At 40.4% G+C, this 24,790-nt stretch overlaps 1 protein-coding gene across 2 annotated transcripts in view; it reads right to left on the bottom strand.

Moving 5' to 3' along the window:
* Positions 1–23,879, bottom strand: part of ttbk2a (tau tubulin kinase 2a) — a 29,201-nt gene extending 5,322 nt beyond the window's left edge. The window contains exons 1-15 of one of the 2 annotated variants that reach the window (XM_052145809.1): positions 23,665–23,879; positions 21,055–21,205; positions 12,741–12,888; positions 9,148–9,221; positions 8,409–8,549; positions 8,108–8,212; positions 7,934–7,999; positions 7,725–7,817; positions 7,511–7,636; positions 7,177–7,334; positions 6,859–7,063; positions 6,555–6,766; positions 5,881–6,442; positions 3,874–4,206; positions 371–1,266 (exon numbers count right to left, since the gene is read on the bottom strand). In XM_052145809.1, coding sequence (XP_052001769.1) covers positions 371–1,266; positions 3,874–4,206; positions 5,881–6,442; positions 6,555–6,766; positions 6,859–7,063; positions 7,177–7,334; positions 7,511–7,636; positions 7,725–7,817; positions 7,934–7,999; positions 8,108–8,212; positions 8,409–8,549; positions 9,148–9,221; positions 12,741–12,888; positions 21,055–21,123 — 3,188 coding nt within the window. In that variant the 5' untranslated portion in view covers positions 21,124–21,205; positions 23,665–23,879. The remainder of the gene's footprint in view (positions 1–370; positions 1,267–3,873; positions 4,207–5,880; positions 6,443–6,554; positions 6,767–6,858; positions 7,064–7,176; positions 7,335–7,510; positions 7,637–7,724; positions 7,818–7,933; positions 8,000–8,107; positions 8,213–8,408; positions 8,550–9,147; positions 9,222–12,740; positions 12,889–21,054; positions 21,206–23,664) is intronic. The other variant, XM_052145810.1, reaches the window with a different exon arrangement.
* Between the last annotated feature and the right edge of the window lie 911 nt (positions 23,880–24,790).

The following is a 24,790-nucleotide window of genomic DNA, read 5'->3' as shown; positions in this document are numbered from 1 at the left end:
GCTATGTGGTTGCTTGTGTGTTCTGGGTGGTTGCTACACAGTTAAGAGGTAACTAAGCTGTTGCCATTGTGCTCTGGCTGGTTATAGTGCAGTAACAAATGGCGAATTCCAATCAAAAGTGAGCATCCCTATGTCCTACTCATTCTGAAGTACAGAGCCCTTGAAGTGGGTACTCGAAGAAGGGAACATGCCATTACTGTGTGAATGTACCCTTCGTTAACAGCCTTGTGAAATGGCCCTTTGTTTGACCTTTAAGTTGCTCACTTTCATTTGGAACAACCCTGTGGAGTGGCGTCCTCTTCCCACAGTGCCCTTAAAGGGCGCAACATGCTCTATAGAATTTGTCCTATATGTTGCCTTGACAAATTACCTTCCATCCACAGCAGAGCGACAAGGAGGTTTTCCTGGTGGTGGGCGAGGCACAAAGTGTGCCGTGACGGTGTCTGTGCCATCTGTTGAAATAACAGGGCGGGGGATCTTGCTCTTCCGTAAAAGTGGGCTGGATGAGGAGGACAATGAGGGAGCATCATCACCCTGATGATCGGAGTGAGAAGCCAAAAGCGACTCGTCATCCTGAGAGCGTTCAGAAGAGGCAGAAGAAAGCTGGTCCCGCTGCATGGCAGCCAAGATTACACGCCTCTCTGAGGACAATAAAGGGGATGTGGAGGTTGAAAGAGGAATGTGGTTAACCCTCTTCTGCAGCAACTTCTCTTTAGCAGATCCCGGTGATGGATCCAAAATGCTAGAAGGTTCTAGCACTGGAATCCTGCTGTGTCGTCGACTAGGGTCTTGTTTGGGAGCAGACGCTGGAGAAGAAAGGGTAAGACTGCAGATTCTGGCAGGAGTGTTTTCCTTGCCCTCCTCCTCCAGGTTGGGCTCGATAGAGTGGTCAGAGAAGACAGAACCAATCTTGGGGTCTTTAAGTTCTGAAAGCATTTCGCTGCCATCTCTCTGAACATCTGGAAGTGTAAGATGTCTGTTCATCAGAACTGGGCTACGCGGAGAAGGTGGTGTACGTGGAGACGGCACTAGACTTGGCAGTGGGCTGGAGGGTTTCTGTGGGTCGTTCCCATTTAGCAAAGGATACACCTCAACATTAGAAGGACTTGTGGGCTGAAAGGGGACCTGCTTCTGTGGAGAGTTGATGTCAGCTGTGCTGTCTTGGAGATGCATTTCATTGTTACAATTATCAGTATCACGTCTCTCGAGTGGAATGCTGTCAGAGGCAGACTGGGAGGACAGCACAGAGGGCTGCTGAGCTGTTAGCTGAGAGAGGGAGACATAATTAACTAGGTATAACATAAACATTCATGTCCTAGATCTTAATGGAGAAAGATGTGTGGTGGGAACGTTTTAGTACAGTCTTTTAAAAGACACCCAGGGGTCAGAAATTCACATCTGGATATTAATTAATGTATTGCACACACACACACACACACACACACACACACACACACACACACACACACACACACACACACACACACACACACACACACACACACACACACGCAGATATAAACGTCTCTTCGACAAATCACATGCAGCATCCTGATGATAGTAAAGAGAAAATGTAAGCCAAGGTTATTTTTCTCCATTAACCAACATTTTATGGAGTTTTGTGTTCCCTGCCACAGTCGCCTTCAGCTTTTTCACAGGGGTTCTAAATACAATTATTATTTCATTTCTATACACATTTTACAATCATATTTAATCAAACTACACAACGATCACTGTAAGACAATATAGATATTACAGTTGAATTTTTTTAGTTTTTGTTAATGCATGATTTCCTGTAAAGCTGCTTTGAAACGATGCGTGTTGTGAAAAGCGCTATACAAATAAAAATAACTTGACAATAATCTACAAGTAATTATTTTAAAAAGTTTTAAGATGACTTCCCACTGAATTTAAGTTGACTTGCTGATTTTCACTCGTACATGTCATTTACATACTCATTTGAGAATCAGAGGGAGTTAGTGCGCACGGCCACATCTCACACTGGATGCGCAGCCCCACCACTCCCTGCTAAATTATTGACACTGGTCAACTCCAACAACATCTAAAATGCTTAATATCATCTCTGGCATTCAGTGAAGTGGACTCATTTGGCCTTAGCAGGACCAAAAAGCTTTTTCTCACTATGAAACAGCTCTGATTCTCCTCAGATCTGATCCAAACTGTTTCCTCTCCAAATGTAAATGCACAAATTGCAATGCCATGGTGACTGAGTAACCATGTCTTTTTCTTGGGTTTGCTTAAACTTAAATGACAGAAATACAAAATTAGAAGTCTGCTGCCTGATGAGATCCAACAAATGTTCGGGTTTTGGCCCATGTTCGGGTCAGTTTTTCCAAGTATAACTTTGGATCGGTTTGTAATTAATGAAAAAAAAATAAAAAATATATATATATATATATATACACAGATGAGAGAGAGAATGAATATAGGCTAAATTAATTTTTATATTTTTTAAATGTATCTTGTTTCGCACATGCGCTCTGACACAGTCACACACAAACAGTTTTCACACCAAACATGATTTTTCTTTTTCACTAAACTATACTTAAGTCACCCATAAGAGAAAGAAATAAAACAAGAACCGCAAATCTATGCCTACAATTTTGAAATTCGTACCCTCAGCTTATAAACCATGCTTACATATTTGTAAACGGTTCTCTCGTTTTAACAAATTGTGTCCATGGCTTTAAAAATCATGTCCTCAATTTACCAATCTGTTCTCTCCGATTCGTAAACCACACTCATGACTTCACAATCCGTACCCATGGTTTTGCAAACTGTATTCACAGATTTGTAGCCACTCACTCATTTTGGAAATCTGTGCCGACTCTTCACACAAGCACAAGATCCCATGTATGTGCTTAACCAATCTTATTGTATATTGTTTTATTGTGGATTAGTATTAAGTTTAATATTGCAATTTGCCTTAGCTGCATGCTTAAAGAGATTTTCCATAATATGGTGATAATGATGTGCGTCATAATCTCATTTGCAATATTCAAGGGAGAATATGAGAATTTCTAGAGCCAGGAATACACGCATACTTTTAATAAAACAAAATTTTCCCCCTGCACAGCTATACAAAACATATTAAGCGTTTCCATGATAACCAAGTCACTCTGTAAACGGCCCAGAAGCATACGCCTCCATTCATTCTTTAAAACCAAGTAGGATACATTTTTATGTGGTATGTAAATGGGGCTTTACATTTTCTTTACATTATTTTTGACAGTTTTACAGTACAGCTTGCAAAACCATGTACGAACCATGTACGAATTGTGAAATCATGGCTACAGTTTACAAATTTGCATAATTGAGGGTGTGGTTTACAAAGCTGTGAGCATGGTTTATAAACTGAGGGTACAAATTGCAAAATTGGATTTGCTGTTCTAATACCCCCCCCCCACCCCCCCACTTACAGGTGACTGGGCTCTATACTATGGTTTAGGTTTGCACGGTGCTTCTGGTCAAGCTTCACATTGATTTGGTGCCAGAATGGGGCGTTGCAATCCATGACAGGGAATAAGAGAATATATCAGTGACAGTGATTTAATCAGTCATCGCTCTTCCATTTTATATCTATTATTGTGAAAGACCTCCTACAATGGAGGCAAGATTTTAGCTAGTGAGAGGCTAGTGAGACAATGGCTTTATTCACCTTGGAGGAAAAGTAAAAATGATAAGAGGTGGTTAATCACAAATTCAGAGGAATCAAAACACAATAACGAGAGGTAATACCACAAAGACATCCAGAATGTAGCAGGAAATGTGTGTGGAGAGAAGACACATTTGGTAGGTGGGGTCTGTTAGGAGAGGGCAGAGTTATGGGGAGCACAGGGAGTGGCTATTCACCTGCTGAAGCTGAGCACGAGTGATTCGTATGACTGAAGGAAACTTTGCATTTGCGGCTGCTGCTGGAATGGCAGGAAGTTTCCGACGCCCAGGCGAATGGGTAGCAACAGGCTGGGAAGGTAGTGGAAGTGATGCGTGGCACGAGGAGGTGGAAGAGGAAGGGTGGTTTGGATGGTCTGCAGACTGGCTGCGGCGCATCTCAGGTGGGGTGCGCTGGTGCAGGGGGTCCGACAGGGTGGCCAGGAGGGTGTGTGGGCTGGGGGAGCGCAGGTGCAGGGGGCTGCACGTCCTTGCTACAAATTCTTCAGGTTGGGAGGCAGGAGAGGTGGGCAGCTAGAAAAGGGAGGTGAAGAATGGTGAAAGGGTGGTGAGGAGAGTTTAGTGAGGTGCATCAGGCAAGTTAGGGTAGGTGAATGAGTAGTAAAGATGGAGGAGAGAGTAAGAAAAATAATAGTAAAAAGATTAAAATTGGCAGAAAGATAGAAAAAGAGGTAATCAAGGAATAATAGGCAGATGGGTACATCAGAAAAGGGTTGTATTCAGCAGAACTAATCTAAATGGGAAGAATGCAGATTCTGTAAATTGCAGCAACATTCTTTAGAGACCTCAGCATTAACATCACATTTTAAAGGTCAGTAATGTGCTTATGTAGGCTGCACACTTATAAAATAAGCCAGGTGTGGTGACATTTCAACACTCCTCCCTCAGACAATCTCATTCACTAATAATGGTGTACAAGTTGTGTACTTACCTGTATGTAAGCAGGAAAGCTTCTCACAAAAAAGATTCTACCGGATTCACAACAGGTGCATATGCGTATAAATTTGTTCTTACCCTAGTTCTAATGTTGATGAATCTAAATGATTCTAAATAAGGGAGTGTGTAACCACAGTTAATAATTTGAATAAAACATGACCTGACCATCTCCATTTACTGTAAGTGCTTTCTACACAACCTCTCCTTAACAGCCTATAAAAATACACTCTGCAAGTGAGCACATGCAGCAAGATCTTCAAGTAAAGCCAAGTGTGCTGTTCTCAAAACCAACAAATACATTTTTTGCACACAGGATCTACGGACAAATACGTGCACATGCAGTATCTTGACCTGGACAATAAGGATACAAGAGCTCAGATACCAGGATCAGCTTAACTCATACTAATGTAAGCTTTCATCACACAGACAGAGGGTGAGCTTTCTGTATCTCATTACGGTGAACAGCCCTCAGAGACCACCTTTATTCTATTGACACTACTGTGTGTGTGTGGCATGAGAAGTGTTAGCTTTGTTTAAGACATCCTGAACAGAGTAGCTTGAAGGAAATTTTCTGGAGTCACGTTTTAGTAAAAAACAAAAAAAAAAAAAAAACAATGATACCATTTATATTTTAAAAATAAGTTAATTAAAACAAATGTTAATCCATGTCCGTGGGTGCAGTCTAAACACGTGCATAATCAGCGCATGCATGGATAAAAACTATTACAGGGACAAGCATAACCAACATTTTACTTAGCATGATTCAAAATATCAAAGAAATAGTATGGCTTTAGGCCATTTTTTCAATGATTATGATCAGATTTAACCTCTTCAAATCTTTTTTTATTTGTGGGGATTTTCTGAAAAATTTGACACATTTTTGACAATTAGTTCACAGTGTATGTGAATGGAGAGCTTTTCAATTTGAGTGAATAATTGCAGATTGTAGCCCAAAATTGCCCCAGATTTGGAGAGGATAAAACTAAACTTTGACCAGTAGGTGGCACTGTCACTAAACCATCTGGTACCATCAGGGCATGTCAAAGATACACACATTTTGTTTTCAATAGCCTTGGTACAGCCCAACTTCTTGTTTGGCGTCTTTGTCGACAAATTTGTTTTAGGCGTTACTGGGGAATGTTAACGTAAATCAACAATCCACTGGAAAATCTTTGTGATGTCCAATTTTGGTTATGACTAGACATAGGAGCGATAGTGAACACAATTGTTTTCAGAGGTATAGGTAGTTACCTGTGTGAGTGCTCCTTCAGCCAGTGCCTCACCAGGACTGGTGGGGGTAACAGGTGGATCACCAGCAGTAGGGGGCACAATCAGCTCCAACTGGTCCATTCTTTTGGGGCCCTGCATAATATGCAGAGCTGTGGGAGGGTCTCCTTGTATTGGATTAGGAGTGAATTCTTTATCCGGTGATTCATCCATTGGCTGCAAAATCTCTGGCTCCTCTTCACACTCATCTGATGGGCTACTAGTGAGTTTGGCCTCACAACCAGGGCTACTTCCTGCCATCTCTCTGAAGTCCTGTAGGTCAGAACCCTTCTCTACCATCACCCAATCACACAATTCAACATCTTGAAGCCCTGAGCTCAGGTTTAGAGCAACAAAGCCGCTGTTAGCAGCATCATCGCCCTGCTCAAGGTAGCCTGGGGAGGCAGGCTTGGGTGAGCCACCACCAGAACGGAACTCCTCATCATAGTGCCAAACACGCTCAGTGTGACTTGCCTTGGACATGGCTAAACCAGGGAAACCATCACAATCCCCTTCCTTCATTGGACCAGATGGCTGCAAACCAGTACTGTTTACAGAAACAGTTTTGAAAACAGATTAAAAGGCTGCAGAACATACATATACACTAATAATACAAATACAAAGACAATGCTGTGCATTGGGATTATGAAGAGACTAACCAGGCCTCCACAAAGCGCTCCGTGTTAGGTTTAGGCTCCAAAGTTAATCTCTTCTCTAGCTCAAAACTGTGGATGTTGCGCAGTTTCCTCAAAAGAGGAGTTTCTCTATCTGAGGGCACCACCTCTGATCGTACTCGCACTGGAGAACCCATGCTTGGCCCAGCATGAGGGCTCTGATTGCCTTGGTTACTATGCTCCTCCTCTGTGCCAATCTAGAAGGAAAAGACCATTTAAAATACGACAACCAACACAATGAACAAAGATATTTATAAATAAGTTAACACTTGCTACATCGTTCTGGTACCTTCCAGACAGCAGGACAGATTCTATTGCGGTTACGGTCCAGGTCCTCCCAGACATCAGTCTCCTGGTTCCTGTGAGGATGGTTGGGAGATCCAGGAATGTCCTCTGGCTGGGCATTGTCCCCATCACTAAGCTGCTCATCCTGCAGAACTTCATCGGTGTTCTCCTTCAGAAGATCTCCAGGAATCAAGGAGGCATTTGCAATTCTGCAATACAACAGAAAACAGTAGAACGCTTCATCCTGATCCAACTACTACCGAATGGCAGATGTTTCTACTTTAAGTACAACAAACAAACGTAAGTATTCACTCTGATTTACCCCATATGAGCTGGCGTAAAGCGTGTGTGGTGCTGTGGGGTGTTTGTCGTAGTAGTGATCATCAGCGAACTATCTGAGCTCATCCTTTCCCAGTCATACGGGTCATTCTCTACTACATTATATGTCCTCATGCTATTCTCAAAAACGGTCCTCAATAGCTACAATGGGGAGATATGCAATAATCAAGTCAGGTTAACCAATAACTACTATTATAATATATATATATATATATATATATATATATATATATATATATATATATATATATATATATATATATTTATTCACAAACAAAAATAACTCAAATGCAAGGCACAAAGAACAGAACCTTTACCTGATAGTCTGGTTTGGTAAAGTAGTCCAGATTGCTGATGTGGTCCAGAAAGACATTGAAATCTGGAGGCAGTTGCTTCAACATGAGACGATGATCGTACGTCTCTTTTAACTTCCCTACTTGCTCCTAGTTAATAAATACAAAAATGATCATTATTTTCCAACAGACAGGAAAATGCTTTTCATAACATTTATTCCTCTAGCCTGATCAGCACCTTGTCTTTTATCTTTCTCCAGGGTAGTTGTCCGACCAAGAACTCCACCAGCATGTAGTACAAAGACCATAAGTCGTCATGTCTTCCCATTTCCTGTAACATTATGACCAAAACAAATCTAATCAGACCTAAATCATCTGGATAATGAACAAATTAAAGACAAAACAGACTGTGCTGGAAAAATATAATGAGGGATGAGGGAGCCTAACCTTGTTTTTATGAGCATTGACTGAGGCATATCGTACTGTACCCCTAAACCCCGCAACAGGACGGGGCTAAGAGAGAGAAGAAACACCAAGTTACACATGAACATCAGATTAACAAATACAAGTTTATATGCCCACACACAGACAAACACAGCATAAAAGAGTATTGATACTGACCGGTCTGACTTCTTGGCATGAATTAGTAAATTGGCGTGCCAAACCAAAATCTAACATGTAGCAGGTCCGACATGTGCTGGGGAATCGGCCCATAGCAAAATTGGACTAAAGACAGATTTGACAAGCCATACATTACAATGAGGAGCTTTTACATGAGCACTTTTGATAAAAATTGACCAAGATATATTTTTTTAACCTTTTTATTTTGTCTATATTTGTTGAAATGTAGTCAGTCACTGTTAAACTCTGTTGTTTTGATATGTAGCTAAAAGTTTAAACCACTGTATAAGAGACTTCTCACCGGCTTGATGTCACGGTGTAAAAAGCCCACAGAGTGGATGCTCTCGATGGCTTCCAGGATCTGCAGGCCCAGTCTGAGTGTAGTACTGACTGTGAAAGTACCGCGGTTCATACTCCTCCTCAGTTCCGCTAAATTACGGCCCTGAAAGAGCCAAAATGAAAACAATAAACAATTAGGGCTGCAAATATAGAAAGGTAGGTTTAAAAAACAGCCATAAATGAATGTATCACAGTTGCAAACCCAAATTAATCAAAAATTCATATCATAATGCATAATGAAGAGTTATTGTAAATAAGTTATGGTAAACTTACTTAATGCATGTTTTGAATATTTGCTTATATTATGTGGCTAGGGCTGGGTTATAGATACAGATTTCCTGATTTGATTCTAACTATTGATATCCAGATAGTTCAAATGAAGATCGCGATGCATCTGAAAATCTTATTTTTAACCACCCCTATATGTGGCTTATACATTTTTAATGCGAAAATGTGTTTGTAAAAAATACGATCCTGACACTAAGTAACACTAATTTAATTGCTAAAGTTTGTTTACAGTGCTATGACAGTGGTGTCATTTCTTTTAAGTCGGCATTGTCAATATTTCATTTGAATAGATTTCTGTACATGTAACTATACTCTCATATTAAATAGAAATATTCAGTGTACTAGATCATTAAAATCCACTCTAATATTAGAGACATAAAGTAAAAGACATTAATGGTAAATAAGATGATTACCTGAAGCTCCATGACAACATAATTGAAGCGATCATTGCGGCCACATCCCACAAATCGGCAAACGTGATCTTTTCCTGAAAGTGAATACAGAGCACTTTATTGGACTATTTATCAATATACTTTTATATACACAAGAACAAAAATATACAAAAAATATACAAGAACAAAAATATACAAAAAATATACACATACCAAAATAGATGTAAGCTCAAATTTACAAAAATGCTACAAAAGTGTAGACTATGGCCCCTTTAAATGATTGATAATAAACAGTAAGTTTGTCCGGAGGTGGAAGAGATTTATGGAGTGAGTGCATCTACGTATACTCTCTTGGGACTCTCTTGAGCTGTAGTAGCAGATCAAACCGGCTTCAGCCATATTCCACTCTGATCTACTCTCCTGTCTTCTTCCCATACACACCCTATAGCCCCGGACAGACTCCCCCACTCTCTTCCTAAATTCTATACTATATTCCTCTTCCTTAAATGTATCCAATCTTCCCTTTGATTAATCAATTTTAAGAGTAATGTCCTTTACATAATTTCACATGACTTGCTAGTCATTGTCATTCCCCTAACAACATTTTTTATTTTTGGTGTTACCAATGTACAGTAATGGTATTAGCATGGTAAAATAATACATACCGTGGTAATGATTATCATAATCAAATACCAAGGTATGCACGTTACTTCAATGAATACTACGGTATTACCATGGTACCATGTCCAAACAACATGTTAAATGTCAATGAAACTGTCAATACCACAGTACTTTTTGACAAAACAAAAGTAAGAGTTGTAATCACTGCTTTAAACATCATGTGTAGGGCTGGGCGATATGCAAAAAATATTTTCACTACATTTTATAGAAATAATTATTGTGAATTCCGATTACATCGTCAAGACCCCGCCTAGGGTAGGTGAATAATTTAGTTTTATTGATTTAGCTTTAGAAATGAAATTCATTTATTGAAACAAAACAAAAGATATGTCTAAATTCATATTGCACTTAATAAAATCAATTAACATAAAGTGATTCAAAAAATCTTATGTAACCACCTTCCCAAATCCAAACATTTACAGTCCCCAACAGCCCCATTTGCCATCACGCAAGTATCCATCTACAACAACAAGTGGGAAAATGACTAATTGCCTACAAATGATGAACTAAAGACATATAAATGTAAAGATAATAATAATAATTGCAATATAAAGTAAATCCATTCCTGCTCTATCTGAAATGATACATTTCAACAAAGTTTCCTATTAAGTGTAAGCCTAATAAATTCCCATGCGTTACCCAAATAATGCTGCCATATGTGTGTTCTTATCGAATTTGTGTTTGTATAGCATTTTGTGTAAATGCTGCCTAAAGAAACGAAAATGGAACTCAATTTTAGGTTCAAGTTGAACATGGTCTTGTATTATTTTATGATTTAATCACTTTCATCTTTGTTTCTTTAATACAAAGATATAGTATATGAGTAAACCTGCAGAGTTGCATTCACAATGCATGTTAAGTGCGAACTGCTCCTTGGAAATAACGCAAACTAAACTTCAAGCACCTCCTGAGAAGTAATTTGCAGCAATTTCATGGACAACATTATTTTTGCAAAAATGTAATGATACACAAATTTCATGATACAATACAAAACCTCACGATATGATTAAATAAATAAAAAACAGCACCCACAAATATTTCTCTCAAACTTATGTCTAAACGTCTTTTAAATCATAAATAACACAACGGTGTCTGACATTGGCAACAAAAAGCAAAGCTCCATAATAAAGTAACTTAAACAATAGATCTACAAATATTCTGTTTGATTGTAATGAGAAAAACTAATATGAACTCACAATTTTCATGTTTTTCTTGAGAAAGAATTGGTTGTCTACACTCAAGTCATTTATATTTGAATATCACTTCTCATGATACATGTTTCAAAGCGGCTTTATAGAACATTGTGCCGTAGTGTCTTAAAGGCCCTTGTAATCAAGTTAAAGTGACTGTAGCAAGTTTTACGATACATGTATATAATCCAATATTATTTTCCGGCTTAAGCAAAAACCAATCGGCTCATGTAATTTTTTTGGCCTTTTTCTTGTTTCACTTTGCATGTAAACTTTAATAGCATTATTACCTACTTATCTTAGTATTACTTACTTACCTACTTGAACATGTGCGCAAGTGTTATGCTCATACCCATTTATATTTCGACTGCAAAACCAGAGAATAATAAATCTCATGTAATCATGGGTTTCTTACATTGTCAGATTTTGAATAAGCTTGTTTTTGTTACTTACGAGCATCTTGCTCAGTGTCATGCTCCGTGTCATCTGGGATAAGATGGCTGTTAAATGCAACTTCGCTGCTGTGTTTCTGCATCGCAAATCCACTGATTTGTGTGGCGATGTCGGCGTAAATAACATTAACAACATTTCTTGTCATGTGTTACTCTGAGATATCTTACCCACTACTTTAGCGGGTAGATGAGCAAAATTACCCGCTTATGAATTACCTGCATATCTGCAAATAAGGAGCTGGCTTAAGCCTCGTCACATTTTTTTTTTTAAACACTGGGCTCCTATTTAATATTTAACACACTGGGCTACCATTTTATATATCTGGTGTCTTCCAGATCCATGGCTTTGCCATTTCTGGATATTGTCGATCATTATTGTCCAGCCCTAGTCATGTGTGCGCCACTGCTAGTGAGGGTCTGTTTTGTTTACAAAGCTCTACAGTTACAGGCTTTTCCCTCAGGAAGAGATAAAACCATCCTGTTCTATCATACAGCCATATTACCACCATCACTATACAACTGCACTGATTTTTTCATAAGCAGAGTGAAGAGGTTGATGATATAATGGAGGAAGTCTGTAAAGGGATAGAAAGAGGATAATGACAATGTCATTGCAGGGCACTACTTTTGCTTTTGTACTTGTAATTTTGCCCAATACAAAAGAAGACACAGTTTGGTTTCAAACTTAACAACAGATTCTTACAGTGCGAAGAGCTGTTTGGTCAATTAAAACTCTATGCATATTCTCTCTTTTGCATATTCCCTCATCGAGTACATAAAACAACCATCTTCAGTGTAAAGTGGCAGTGTTTAATAAACAAAATCCCAGTCCAAAACCACAAGTACTACAGGGACCGATGGGACGAGTAAGAGCCAACTAAACTCTTACTGAGTGCACCTTTAAATTCAATGAATATTTCAATTTTAAAGTTTTATTTGACAGCCTTAAAGTGATAACTAGATTTCTTTAAACTAAAGCAAATCAATTTGCTGAAACTTGGGAGCAGCTGTCTCTGTTGAAGGGTTTTGTACGCAATGCAATGTCACATACAAATATGCAATGTAATGTTTCAAGACTACACCACTACTTGCTGGACAAATAGTCTCTTACTGGAAAAGCTACACTTTTTTGTAAACAGCTTGGCTACTGTCATGGTACTGAAAAATGCTAAGGTAAATTAGTAGCATTATTACTGGTTTATTATTTTAAGTTACTTCCAAACACTAGTGACCATGTTTGCAAGCAATCAGGAACTTATAAACAGTTTATCTGCTCTACTTAAGAACTTGCCTTGAAGTTTCTTCAGCACTGCCACTTCCATCTTCAGGACCTGTTTGGGTTGTTGGGCTGACTCTGCTTTCAGTGCCACGCTAGTCCGGTCCATAAGGTCCAGTGCCTCGTAGATCTCGCCAAAGCCGCCACCACCAATTTTTTTCATCTGTGAAGTGAAAACCAACTGAATTTCAGAGTTGCATCCAGTATGTGTAGATTTTGTTGCTTATTTGCATCACTATGACTATCGCTAATACCTTGGGTTAGAAGTTTATGTAAATCCCAAACCCCAAGTATTAATCTTCGACACAGCACGTCCCGCATTGTTAGTGCTGTGAACATGAATGAAAACTCAAATTGTACCACTCATTAAGGAGAGTTGTGCTATTACTTTTCAAAGCAATTACCATTAATAATAGTTTAAAAATCCTTAAAACAAGATACATTTACTTGAGAAGCAACATATAAGATATTCAGACTTGCTTTAAGAGAATGTATCTTAAATATAAGTGTATACAGTATCTCACAAAAGTGAGTATACCCCTCACAGTTTTGTAAATATTTGATTATATCTTTTCATGTGACAACACTGAAGAAATGACACTTTGCTACAATGTAAAGTGGCGAGTGTACAGCTTGGTGGCAACAAAAGTGAGTACACCCCTAAGTGAAAATGTCCAAATTGGGCCCAATTAGCCATTTTCCCTCCCCGGTGTCATGTGACTCGTTAGTGTTACAAGGTCTCAGGTGTGAATGGGGAGCAGGTGTGTTAAATTTGGTGTCATCGCTCTCACACTCCCTCATACTGGTCACTGGAAGTTCAACATGGCACCTCATGGCAAAGAACTCTCAGAGAATCTGAAAAAAGAATTTTTGCTCTACAAAAAGATGGCCTAGGCTATAAGAAGATTGCCAAGACCTTGACACTGAGCTGTAGCACGGGCCGAGACCATACAGCAGTTTAACAGGACAGGTTCCACTCAGAACAGGCCTTGCCATGGTCAACCACAGAAGTTGATTGCACATGCTCAGTGTCATATCCAGAGATTGTCTTTGGGAAATAGATGTATGAGTGCTAACAGCATTGCTGCAGAGGTTGAAGGGGTGGGGGTTAGCCCGTCAGTGCTCAGACCATACACCGCACACTGCATCAAATTGGTCTGCATGGCTTTCGTCCCTGAAGAAAGCCTCTTCTAAAGATGATGCACAAGAAAGCCCGCAAACAGTTTGCTGAAGACAAGCACACTAAGGACATGGATTACTGGAACCATGTCCTGTGGTCTGATAAGACCAAGATAAACTTATTTGGTTCAGATGGAATCAAGCGTGTGTGGCGGCAACCAGGTGAGGAGTACAAAGACAAGTTTGTCTTGCCTACAGTTAAGCATGGTGGTGGGAGTGTCTTGGTCTGGGGCTGCATGAGTGCTGCCGGCACTGGGGAGCAACAGTTCATTGAGGGAATCATGAATGCCAACATACTGTGACATACTGAAGCAGAGCATGATCCAATCCCTTCAGAGACTGGGCCGCAAGGCAATATTCCAGCATGATAACAACCCCAAACACACCTCCAAGATGACCACTCTCTTGCTGAAGAAGCTGAGGGTGAAGGTAATGGACTGGCTAAACATGTCTCCAGACCTAAACCCTATTGAGCATCTGTGGGGCATCCTCAAACGGAAGGTGGAGGAGCACAAGGTCTCTAACATCCACCAGCTCCGTGATGTCATCATGGAGGTGTGGAAGAGGACACCAGTGGCAACCTGTGGAGCTCTGGTGAACTCCATGCCCAAGAGGGTTAAAGCAGTGCTGGAAAATAATGGTGGCCACTCAAAATATTGACACTTTGGGCCCAATTTGGACATTTTGACTTGGGGTGTACTCACTTTTGTTGCCAGAGGTTTAGACATTAATGGCTGTGTGTTGAGTTATTTTGAGGGGACAGCAAATTTACACTGTTATACAAGCTGTACACTCACTACTTTACATTGTAGCAAAGTGTCATGTCTTCAGTATTGTCACATGAAAAGATATAATCAAATATTTACAAAAATGGTGCACTCACTTTGAGATACTGTGTCATGTATTTACCTGTAATTCCCACTTTGCCCACTAGATGTCCCTAGTTCTCTTTTTTGTTTCCCTATGTGTCCTGTTTTACCACCATGTTTTAATGTCATTGCTTTCACCTGTGTCTTGTTTGGTACTATGCATTTACGTTTCTTCAGTTCCCTTGTTTGTCACTTGGTTTTTGAAAGTGCTAGCCTTCAGTCCAAGTTGCTCTCTTTGCTTGCCCTGTTACTTCGTGTATTGTATTCTAAGTTTTTCTACCCGCTAAAGTAATTTTGCTCATCTACCCGCTAAAGTAGTGGGTGACCTGTAAGATATCTCAAAGTAACACATGACAAGAAATGCTGTTAAACACACAGCTAGTGCTACAGTACATCAAACAAGTCATTTTATTTACGCCGACATCGCCACGCAAATCGATGGATTTGCGATACAGAAACACAGCAGCGAAGTTGCATTTAACAGCCATCTTATCCCATTCTCTCTCTGCCTGACCCTGAAGTTGTATTTGTCGTGGAAGTGGATGCCTCGGATGTAGGAGTGGGAGCTGTGCTTTCTCAAAGAGGGAAGGATGAGCAGCTTCACACATGTGCTTTTTTTCTCTCTTCGCCTTACATCAGCCAAAAGGAATTATAATGTGGGTGAACTCTTGGAAGAGTGGAGACTTTGGCTTGAGGGTGTAACTCATTATTTTCAAGTTCTTACAGACCACAAGAACCTTGAGTACATACAACAAGCTAAGCAGCTGAATCCCCGTCAGGCCAGGTGGTCACTTTTTTTTTTTAACCGCTTTGAATTTACCCTCACTTACTGCCCAGGGTCCAAGAATCTCAAGCCGGATGCACTGTCTTGAGTCTATGCCCCTTCTGTCTGAGTAGATTCTGTAAGGTCCATCATCCCCAGTAACATGATCATGGCCCCGGTGCGGTGGAAGCTCGTGGATGTGGTCAGACAGGCTCAAGCCTAAGAACCTGATCCGGACAATAGGCCCCCTAGATCTCTGTTCGTTCCCCACTCTGTCCGCTCAAGTTCTCCAGTGGGCGCATGCATCTCCTCTCACCTGTCACCCGGGTTCCGGTCACATCCTGGAGTCCTCCAAAGGTGGTTCTGGTGGCCTACGATTAAGGAAGACACAGAGACGTTTGTTAAGGCCTGCACCACGTGCAACCAGAGCAAGGCCTCTCGCCGTGCTCCTCAGGGTCTACCGCTTCCTATCCCTCTATGCCCCTGGTCTCATCTCACCATGGACTTCATCACAGGCCTCCTGTCATCCCATGGACATTGTCTCTGATCGAGGACCCCAGTTCTCTTCCCGGTTCTGGAAAGTCTTCTGTCGGCTGGTGGGATCGACAGTGAGCCTCTCCTCAGGATTCCATCCGGAGTCCAACAGACAGACAGAGAGAGTTAACCAGGAGCTGGAAGAAACCCTGAGGTGCATGGCTGCCAGCAATCTGTCCTCCTAGTCATCATTCATTGTATGGGCTGAGTATGCCCACAACCTCAAAAAATCCTCTGCTACAGGCATGTCACTCTTCGAGTACCAATTTAGATTTGCACCCCCTATTTCCCAAGCAAGAAGAAGTTGGAGTCCCTTCGGCCCTGAAGTTCGTCAGGTGGTGTCGGTCGACCTGGAGGAAAGCCCGGTCCAAACTTCTCCGGGCCTCGCAAATCTATCAGTGACAGGCCAAATGCAAATCGCAGACCTGCCCCTTCCCTTCACCTGGGTCAAAGAGAATGGCTCTCCCAACGGTTCATCTGACCATTCCCCCAACGGTTCATCTGACCATTCCACATTGCCAGGAAAGTCAATCCAGTTACTTACAGGTTGTACCTACCTAGGTCATTAAGAATAAACCCCACGTTTCATGTGTCTCTCCTAAAACCTGTTTTGTTTTCTCACTTTGCTCCCCCAGACAGGCCTCCCCCTCCATCCTGTATCATCAATGGGCAGCCGGCCTACACCATCCATTGGATACTGACCATCGGTTACAACGATTCTTGCAGTATCTGTTGGATTGGGATGTCTACGTTCCAGAGTTAATTTGAGAGTTCTGTGCTCGCTGACCGGGTTGTCCTGTGGGGAACGTCAGGAGCTGTTCCTAGTGGGGGTGGGGGGTTCTGTCATGTATTTACCTGTAATTCCCACTTTGCCCACTCGATGTCCCTATTTCACTTTTTTTGTTTCCCTTTGTGTCATGTTTTCCTACCATTTTTTAATGTCATTGCATTCACCTGTGTCTTGTTTAGTACTATGTATTTAAGTTACCTCAGTTCCCTTGTTTTTCACTTGGTTTTTGAATGTGCTACCCTTCAGTCCCTAGTGTTGCTCTCTTTGCTTGCCCTGTTACTATGTGGATTGTATTCTAAGATTTTTCCCTTTGTTGGAGTTTTTGAATGTTTCCTTTTTCAAATTTTCTTTGTTGGATTCAGAAGATTTGTATTTTAGGTTTTTTCCCTTGTGCCTAGCTGACTCTTTTGGAACGCTCAAATTTTTTGTTATTAAACCTTTGGACTTATCTTACATCCTGTGTTTGTCTTCCTTTCTAGGACCAACCTAATGCTCAGTGGTTAGTCAGTACCACTCCATCACAGGAGACCCGGGTTCAAGATCGACTCGTGAAAATAAGTGTATTTTTTCACTTAGTTATACTTCTGCAATTGCTGTAAAGATAAAATATGCTTATATTCAAGATCTATTCTCTAAAAGCAAGTCTAAATATCTTATATGCTGCTTCTCAGGTAAATGTATCTTTTTTAAAGGATTTTTAGACATTATAAAATATTAAGTGTTTTTAATATTATATTCAACATTCTTTGATAGCAATTCTTTCTTATGCAGTATAGCTGCTAAAGTAAATGTACACTGTTTTAATGGATTTTTAGATATTTATATTGGAAAACAAGCCAAAACAAAACCAAAAATATATTTTGTTGCAGTGTATAATGGGGCAAAGTCTACCCACTCTCACTTTTCTGTTCACTTCAATCCAACTTTAATTCACAAAAAAAAAAACTCTCGCTTATTAATAACGCAGCGTATTGCCAATTTTCTTCACAATAATAAACAAACAGTGACACATATATTATGATTCAATAAGTTGCGAGCCATCACTTTATAATCTAGCTGCATTAAGCGTGCGTGCCTGATGGATGGGCGTCCCTGCGACAGTGCAGCCTGGTGCAGTTTCAATCTCTCCCCTTAGTTCAGGACACTTCACGCAACTCATAGTAGAGGCGCTGACCGCACAGAGGAATGCCAGTTTCTGAGTTTATAGCTATTTACATGACCAGCTTACTTATTATTTGAACTTTATTAAAGTTATAACTCATTAAATATAACTGCACTCAAGATTAAATATAACTGCACTCAAGTTGTAATGCCGGGGTGTTTCCTTTAAAGACGCTCGAGACACAAGTTTTGCTTTAGCCGAGCATCAGCTCTGGCGCCGCTTATTCCACAAGGAGAGTGCTTCTGTTACTTATTTTGTATTATTCCCTCATACTTTGAGATCTAAATCACCTGAAGCTGGTCGGAAAGTTTGGAGTGATTCTGTGAGCAGTTTTCTTCCTCTCCTCAGTCAGGCACAAACTGCAGAGTTTAATGTGATCTCATGGTACGTTAAATGAGATCAAACGACTTTGACAATTACAATTTTTGTCGACAATGAAAAAATTGCTTCAACTTCGACTAATCGTTTCAGCCCTACTCCTCTGTTCAGTCAGCTCTGTAGATAGCTTTAAGCCACAGCCATCTACGAGAACCCTCAAAATAATTTTTCAACAATGAAATACGATAAAAGTTTACAGAGAATATAAATGTCATTTATAATTTTCATCTATCGACATACAAATCATGGCTGAAAGCGTTTTAACAGCGAGTGTTTCGGAACACACTTCACTTCACTGGTCAATTTAGATTTTTTAAATTAAAATAATTTATTGAAACATGAAACAAAATTAACCAAAAATATTTCTAAATACAAATTACACTGATATAAAAAAAAATAATCAAAATAACGAAGTGGTAAATAAAATCATACTAATTCCACACATTTTACTCTCTTCAACTATCTCCTTTTGCAGTGACTTAAAAATCACTTTAAAAATCCCCATACAAATAATATCATAAATACAATTGTAAATATAAACTTAAGTATAATAATAATAATAATTGAAAAATAAACCATGACTAAAAGATAGTTTTACACAAATCTCATAAATATTGGTTTCATAAAACAAGTTTAGACATGAACTTTATTAACACCTGATGGTGAAATCTCCAAAATGCAGAACGGAGTTAAGACTTTGTGCTGAAAACAGACTTGCTTTTTAAACACCTTAGCGCAATGACCTATTTCTCAGGGAAATAGTAAATTGTGCTTTGCATTACTTCATTAACACCCACAGTGTCAGGGTTTGTGAAGGGAAGAGGAGAGAGAGTCAGGATTCACAAATTTCAAATTACTACAAAATAAAAGTCTCTCAAAAGTATAAAAAAATAAATAAATAATCTATTACAACAGTCCAGGGCTCAGGAGAAAAATAAATCTCAAATATCTGGGAATCAAGAGACTTTACTAAGTGAGCCATGGGGCAAAGATATGGAAGCAGACCCGGGTGGAGTCAGTGGACAACCAAGAGATCTGGGCAAATCTGGCTGACATTCAGAAGCAGATGAACGGTTAGGAGGCCACGGCGGAGATGCGGGAGGCCAGGGCTCAGGGGGCAGAGCCACAGGAGGCGGTGCCACATGAGGCTAAGGAGAAGGAGTAGGTGAAGCTACAGGAGGCAGAGCCACAGGGAGCTCAGGTGAAGGAATGGTAGGAGCCGCATGAATCTCAGGGAATGGAGTCAAAGGAAGCATAGCCACAGGAGGCAGAGCCACACAAGGCTAAGGAGAAGGAGCAGGTGGAGCTACAGGAGGTGGAGCCACAGGGGCTCAGTTGAAGGAATGGGTGGAGACGCAGGAATCTCAGGGACTGGAGTCACAGGAGGCGGAGCCACAAGAGGCTCAGGGACTGGAGTCACAGGAGGCGGAGCCACAAGTGGCTCAGGGACTGGAGTCACAGGAGGCAGAGCCATAGAAGGCCCAGGGACTGGAGTCACAGGAGTCAGAGCCATAAGAGGCTCTGGGGGCAAGGCCACAGGGAGGGCACTAGGAGTCTCTGGAGAAGGAGCGGGAAGCGGAACGGCCTCAGTCAAGGGGGTCTCCGAAACCACAGGAACTAGTAGCAGAGGGGCCTCTGTCGAGGGGGTCTCCGAAACTACAGGAGCTAGTAGCAGAGGGGCCTCTGTCAAAGGGGTCTCCGGAACCACCAGATCTAGGAGCCTCCATCGAGGGGGTCTACGGAACCACCAGAGTAGAGGGCAGAAGGTCAGCCCTTATGATTTTAATGATAAAATCCAGAAGAGACAGACGATCACACTCTATAGGGACTAACTTCCTCACAGGGCCATTAAGTCCAAATTAGAACATAGCTCTGAGGGATCTCTTATTCCAGTTCAATTGAGAGGCCAGATTCCAAACTTTGAAGCAGTACTCTGCTGCAGAAGTGGACCCTTGAGAAATATGCTCGATCTGTTCTGCTGGATCCATAATGCTGGTTGGTTTCTACTGTCAGGGTTTGTGAAGGGTGAGATAGTCAGGATCAAAATGCAGAACTTTAATTATGAACAAAAGAAGGGGATACAACGATGAAGGAAATCACTCAAAAAAGCAGGTCATTACTCAAAAAAGAAGGAAACACAAACTCAACAGCTGTATGCTGGCTAACAATGTTCTACATACAAATCAGGGACCTACACAGAAACAAAGAACAAGAGGGTATATATACACATGGGCTAACAAGACGACAAGAATTGTGCAAAAATTGCGCTCAGGATTAGCGCTCTCAAGCTTAAGTACGCTTTGCGCATTTACGAAAATAGAGCCCCACATTTGCAAAGCATTAATTGTCCAGTTACATGAATGAACAATTTTTCGAGGAGTGTGATGAAACTTAATTTTTGGTATGGATGTTAGGAGCTGCCGTTAACATCGGTCTAGAGTTTTTAACATTATTATGTGATGGTGGACAGATTATTTAAACTGGTTGCACAAAATACTTTGTATAGGAAAAATACTCTGAATATGCTACTTTAAGATGCTAGTCCACCATCTAGACCAGCCCCAAACCAGCATAATCTGCCTGGACAAGCACTGAAATTGATCTTTCCAATTGGGCTGTCCTAGACTGAAATGATTTAGATAGAGCAGACTTACTACTTTCCATCGTTCCTTGACCAGGATGCCTGTGGACAGGATGTCTGTCTGCTCCAGCCCTGCACTCATCCTGTCTGTGGTCTGCTTCTAGCTCGTCCTCTAACGCCAACGACAGGAGCCTGGATCAGGCATTGGAGCCTTAGGGTGCCCACTGAAACATATACCCAAAAGAGAACATTGTTATATCCTTCATCTGTGACAGTATTCAAAATAAACAATCCATGGCAAAGGCTATGTTCAAATTAATCCAGATACTTTTGTAAAAGACGTTTTCATTTTCAACATTTTCAATGTCAAATAGTCGTTTGATCTCATTTAACGGAAGATGATCACATTAAACTAATGATGACAAGCAAGAGTAGCGCTGCAGCTTGCGCCTGTCTGAGGAGAGGAGGAAGAATTACACAGCTCACAGTCCAGATGCACTCTAAACTTTAACAAAAAGCTTTGGGTGATGTAGATCGCTATGTGGGAATTATACAAAATAAGTAAATACAGAAGCACTCTCGTTGTGGAGCCGGAGCTGCTGCTCAGCTGAAGTAAAACTTGCGTGTTGAGCATCTTTAAAGGAACACCCCGGTGTTACATCTTAAATGCAGTTATATTTAATACGTTATAGCTTTATTAAAGTTCAAATAATAAGGAAGCTGATCATGTAAATAACTACAAACTCCGAAAACTGGCATTTTTGCCCGGTCAGCACCTCTTCTATGAGTTGCGCGAAGTGTCCTGAACTAAGGGGGAGAGATCGAAACTCCACAATATTTTATTATAAATTCTATGAAGATAATTTATGTTAGAGCATACATTAATTTTTTCTCTAGTAAGACATTTGATATTATGGCAAAGATGTACTGCAAAAATCTTATTCTTATTGAGAATTGTATTTATTGTTTTCCCGTAAAAACTTTTAACAGTGATTTTGTCCCCTTTTCTCCCCAATTTGGAATGCCCAATTCCAAATGTGCTCCAAGTCCTCGTGGTGGCGTAGTGACTCACCTCAATCCGGGTGGCAGAGGACGAATCTCAGTTGCCTCGCGCCTGAAACAGTCAATCCACGCATCTTATCATGTGACTTGAGCGCATTTTCACGGATACATAATGCATGTGGAGGCTTCACACCATCCACTGCGGCATCCATGCACAACTCACCACGTGCCCCACTGAGAGTGAACCACATTATAGCGACCACAAGGAAATTACCCCAGGTGACTCTCCCCTCCCTAGCAAATTTGGTTGCTTAGGAGACCTGGCTGGAGTCACTCAGCTCACCCTGGATTCGAACTCATGACTCCAGGGGTGGTTGTCAGCGTCTTTACTTGCGGAGCTTTTTTTGCATTATGCCACAAATGCTATCGATTGAGCTCAACTTGTATTGAACACAGAATATTCCTTTAACTACTTATTTATTGTGTGAAAATTTGTTCTATCCATTTGAAAGGAATTACAACTGTCCCAAAGCTGTGGCATCATTTCCATCATACCAAACAAGTTTTGCCCTAATATAATTTTCTTTTTTTAGTTTGGTTGTTTTTAAAGTTAGTATACTAACCAAGTTGACAAAAGTGTCTGTAAAGAGCATGCTTAAGATTAAATATGAGGCTAATAAGACCTAATTGTGTTAAACATTTCAAAAAGTGTGAAAATATTAAAGTGTGTGCATATAGGATACATTAAATATAAGAAATTTGAGTAGGACATTAAAAAAAAGCATTAAAAATGTCATTTCCACCAATAAATTCTATTAAACACAAACAACATTTAAGATGCTGTGGAAATGACACTGGTGGTGGAAAATTGCATGACTTCAAAATAAATATATATTAAAAAATGTTTTGTCATGTGACAATGCATGTACAAAAACTGCTGGTTACTGATCTGCACACGTATACTTTTACATGACAATTACTGAACAGCTCCGAATGGAAATAAGCGTGTACTAAATGAATAAACATGTTTTTCTCGCTCATTGCATTAGAGGAAAGTGACACTAGTGAGATAAAGCCTCCCTGCGTTTAAAGAGCTTATAATGATTGACAGCCGTCATTGATTAACACGTTAAAATACTCACACTAAAGGCCGCTCATGATTGAAATGTACGAAGCCAATGTAGACAATGTTTACAGACTTCTTTTGTAACACGTTTGTGTTGTTATTCGAATAAATATTTTTACGTGTTTTGCAGAGCAATTTAATTCTTTATCCGGACATTACATCTGGAGACTAAGCTCTGCAAATGCTGCTTTCAGGGCAGACGACTTTTACTTCTTAATAAATAGCATAGCCCTATATTTCTCACAGTAAATATGAATATTTGGTGTGTTAAAGCGTGGTCTGGTTTAATGGCAGAGGCCCGCTGTGCTGAAATGTGATCCGCGCAGCTCAGCTCGATGTTGCGTTGCTACAGTCAACACACACACACACACCACACACACACACACACACACACACACACACTTCACTGGAAACAACCTTGAAAAAACTGAAATGTAATTCACATTTAAGTGCATTACCATCAAAGCAGCTGTCAGTGACGGCATGTCATAGAGCCGTGTGTGTGTGTGTGTGTGTGTGTGTGTGTGTGTGTGTGTCTGTATCCATGTTTCTCACCTCAATCCCGATTCTCACAGCGCCGGGTGTGGTTGTTAAATCTCACAAAATGCTTTTTTAAATCATGTTAAAGACGTCAAATGGTATAAATACGCGGACTGTTCATCCATGAGGACGAGGGTAGGTATCCTATGCTCTGACATACGCACAATCAGCAGTGTGTTTTTGTAAATGTCCCTTTATGCTCGCGGCTTGTTCAGCAGCATCTCTGCAGATTCGTGACGTGCGGCTCCGTCTGCCTGCTGCATGCGCGCTCGTTCGCGACGCTATTGCCCTTCGCAACAGCACGCGCGTGAACGTGCATTCCATTCTGCGCGGGTGCTCGTGAACTGTCTGTCCGAACGCGTGCCCCAGAGCTGGACATATCTGACAGACAGGTGCCCTCTGCTGTTCAACCCTGGGATAATGAGATTTTGTCAACTCAAATTGTACATCTTCTTTCTTGTTTATGTTATGGTCATAGCTAGGGCACCGACTAGACCAAAAAAAATCGGAATCTATAAGTTTGTACATCTGAAGCCATATACATTTTATTTGGAAGGTAAAGCAGGAGTATAAAATTATAGAATACTTAAAATGTCAATTTATATTTGCCACCTGGAGTAATATGTCAATACAAACATCTAAAAAAAAAAAAAAAAAAAAAAGTACATTTTCGGCACAATTAAAAAAAAAATCACAGACGGGTAGAATGAGAAAAATGGCCATTCCCATACATGGCCAGAAAAATGACATGGGCGGGGCTTAAAGGCCTAGAAGGCATTCTAATTGCTCAGGTACCAAGGGTCAAAATAATAAATATTTCGTTTTAACTATTTACAGTGCATTTTTAATTACATGGCTATTAATGTTCCTCAGTGTTATTACTAAGGTGTAAATTATTATCCAAAAATATCGTACTTGCACGGCGTTGTCACGTGGTTTCTGTTACTTTTCTCAGCGTTGGTCAGAATTTACAAATGACACACGTTTGTGATTAATAAATAATTTTATTTAAATTATACTGAGATTGTTGAGTCGAGTTTCAATTTCATGTTAGGTTAATATCGGTGGGATTAATAATATTTAAACTAACATAAATGCTAGTCTACAAATGTATTCAAAAATATATATATATATATAAAAA

Source organism: Xyrauchen texanus, chromosome 16 (genome assembly GCF_025860055.1).
Source record: "Xyrauchen texanus isolate HMW12.3.18 chromosome 16, RBS_HiC_50CHRs, whole genome shotgun sequence".
Taxonomy (NCBI): domain Eukaryota; kingdom Metazoa; phylum Chordata; class Actinopteri; order Cypriniformes; family Catostomidae; genus Xyrauchen; species Xyrauchen texanus.
Note: the sequence above shows the minus strand (reverse complement) of the source record. Positions and strands in the feature narration are given on the sequence as shown.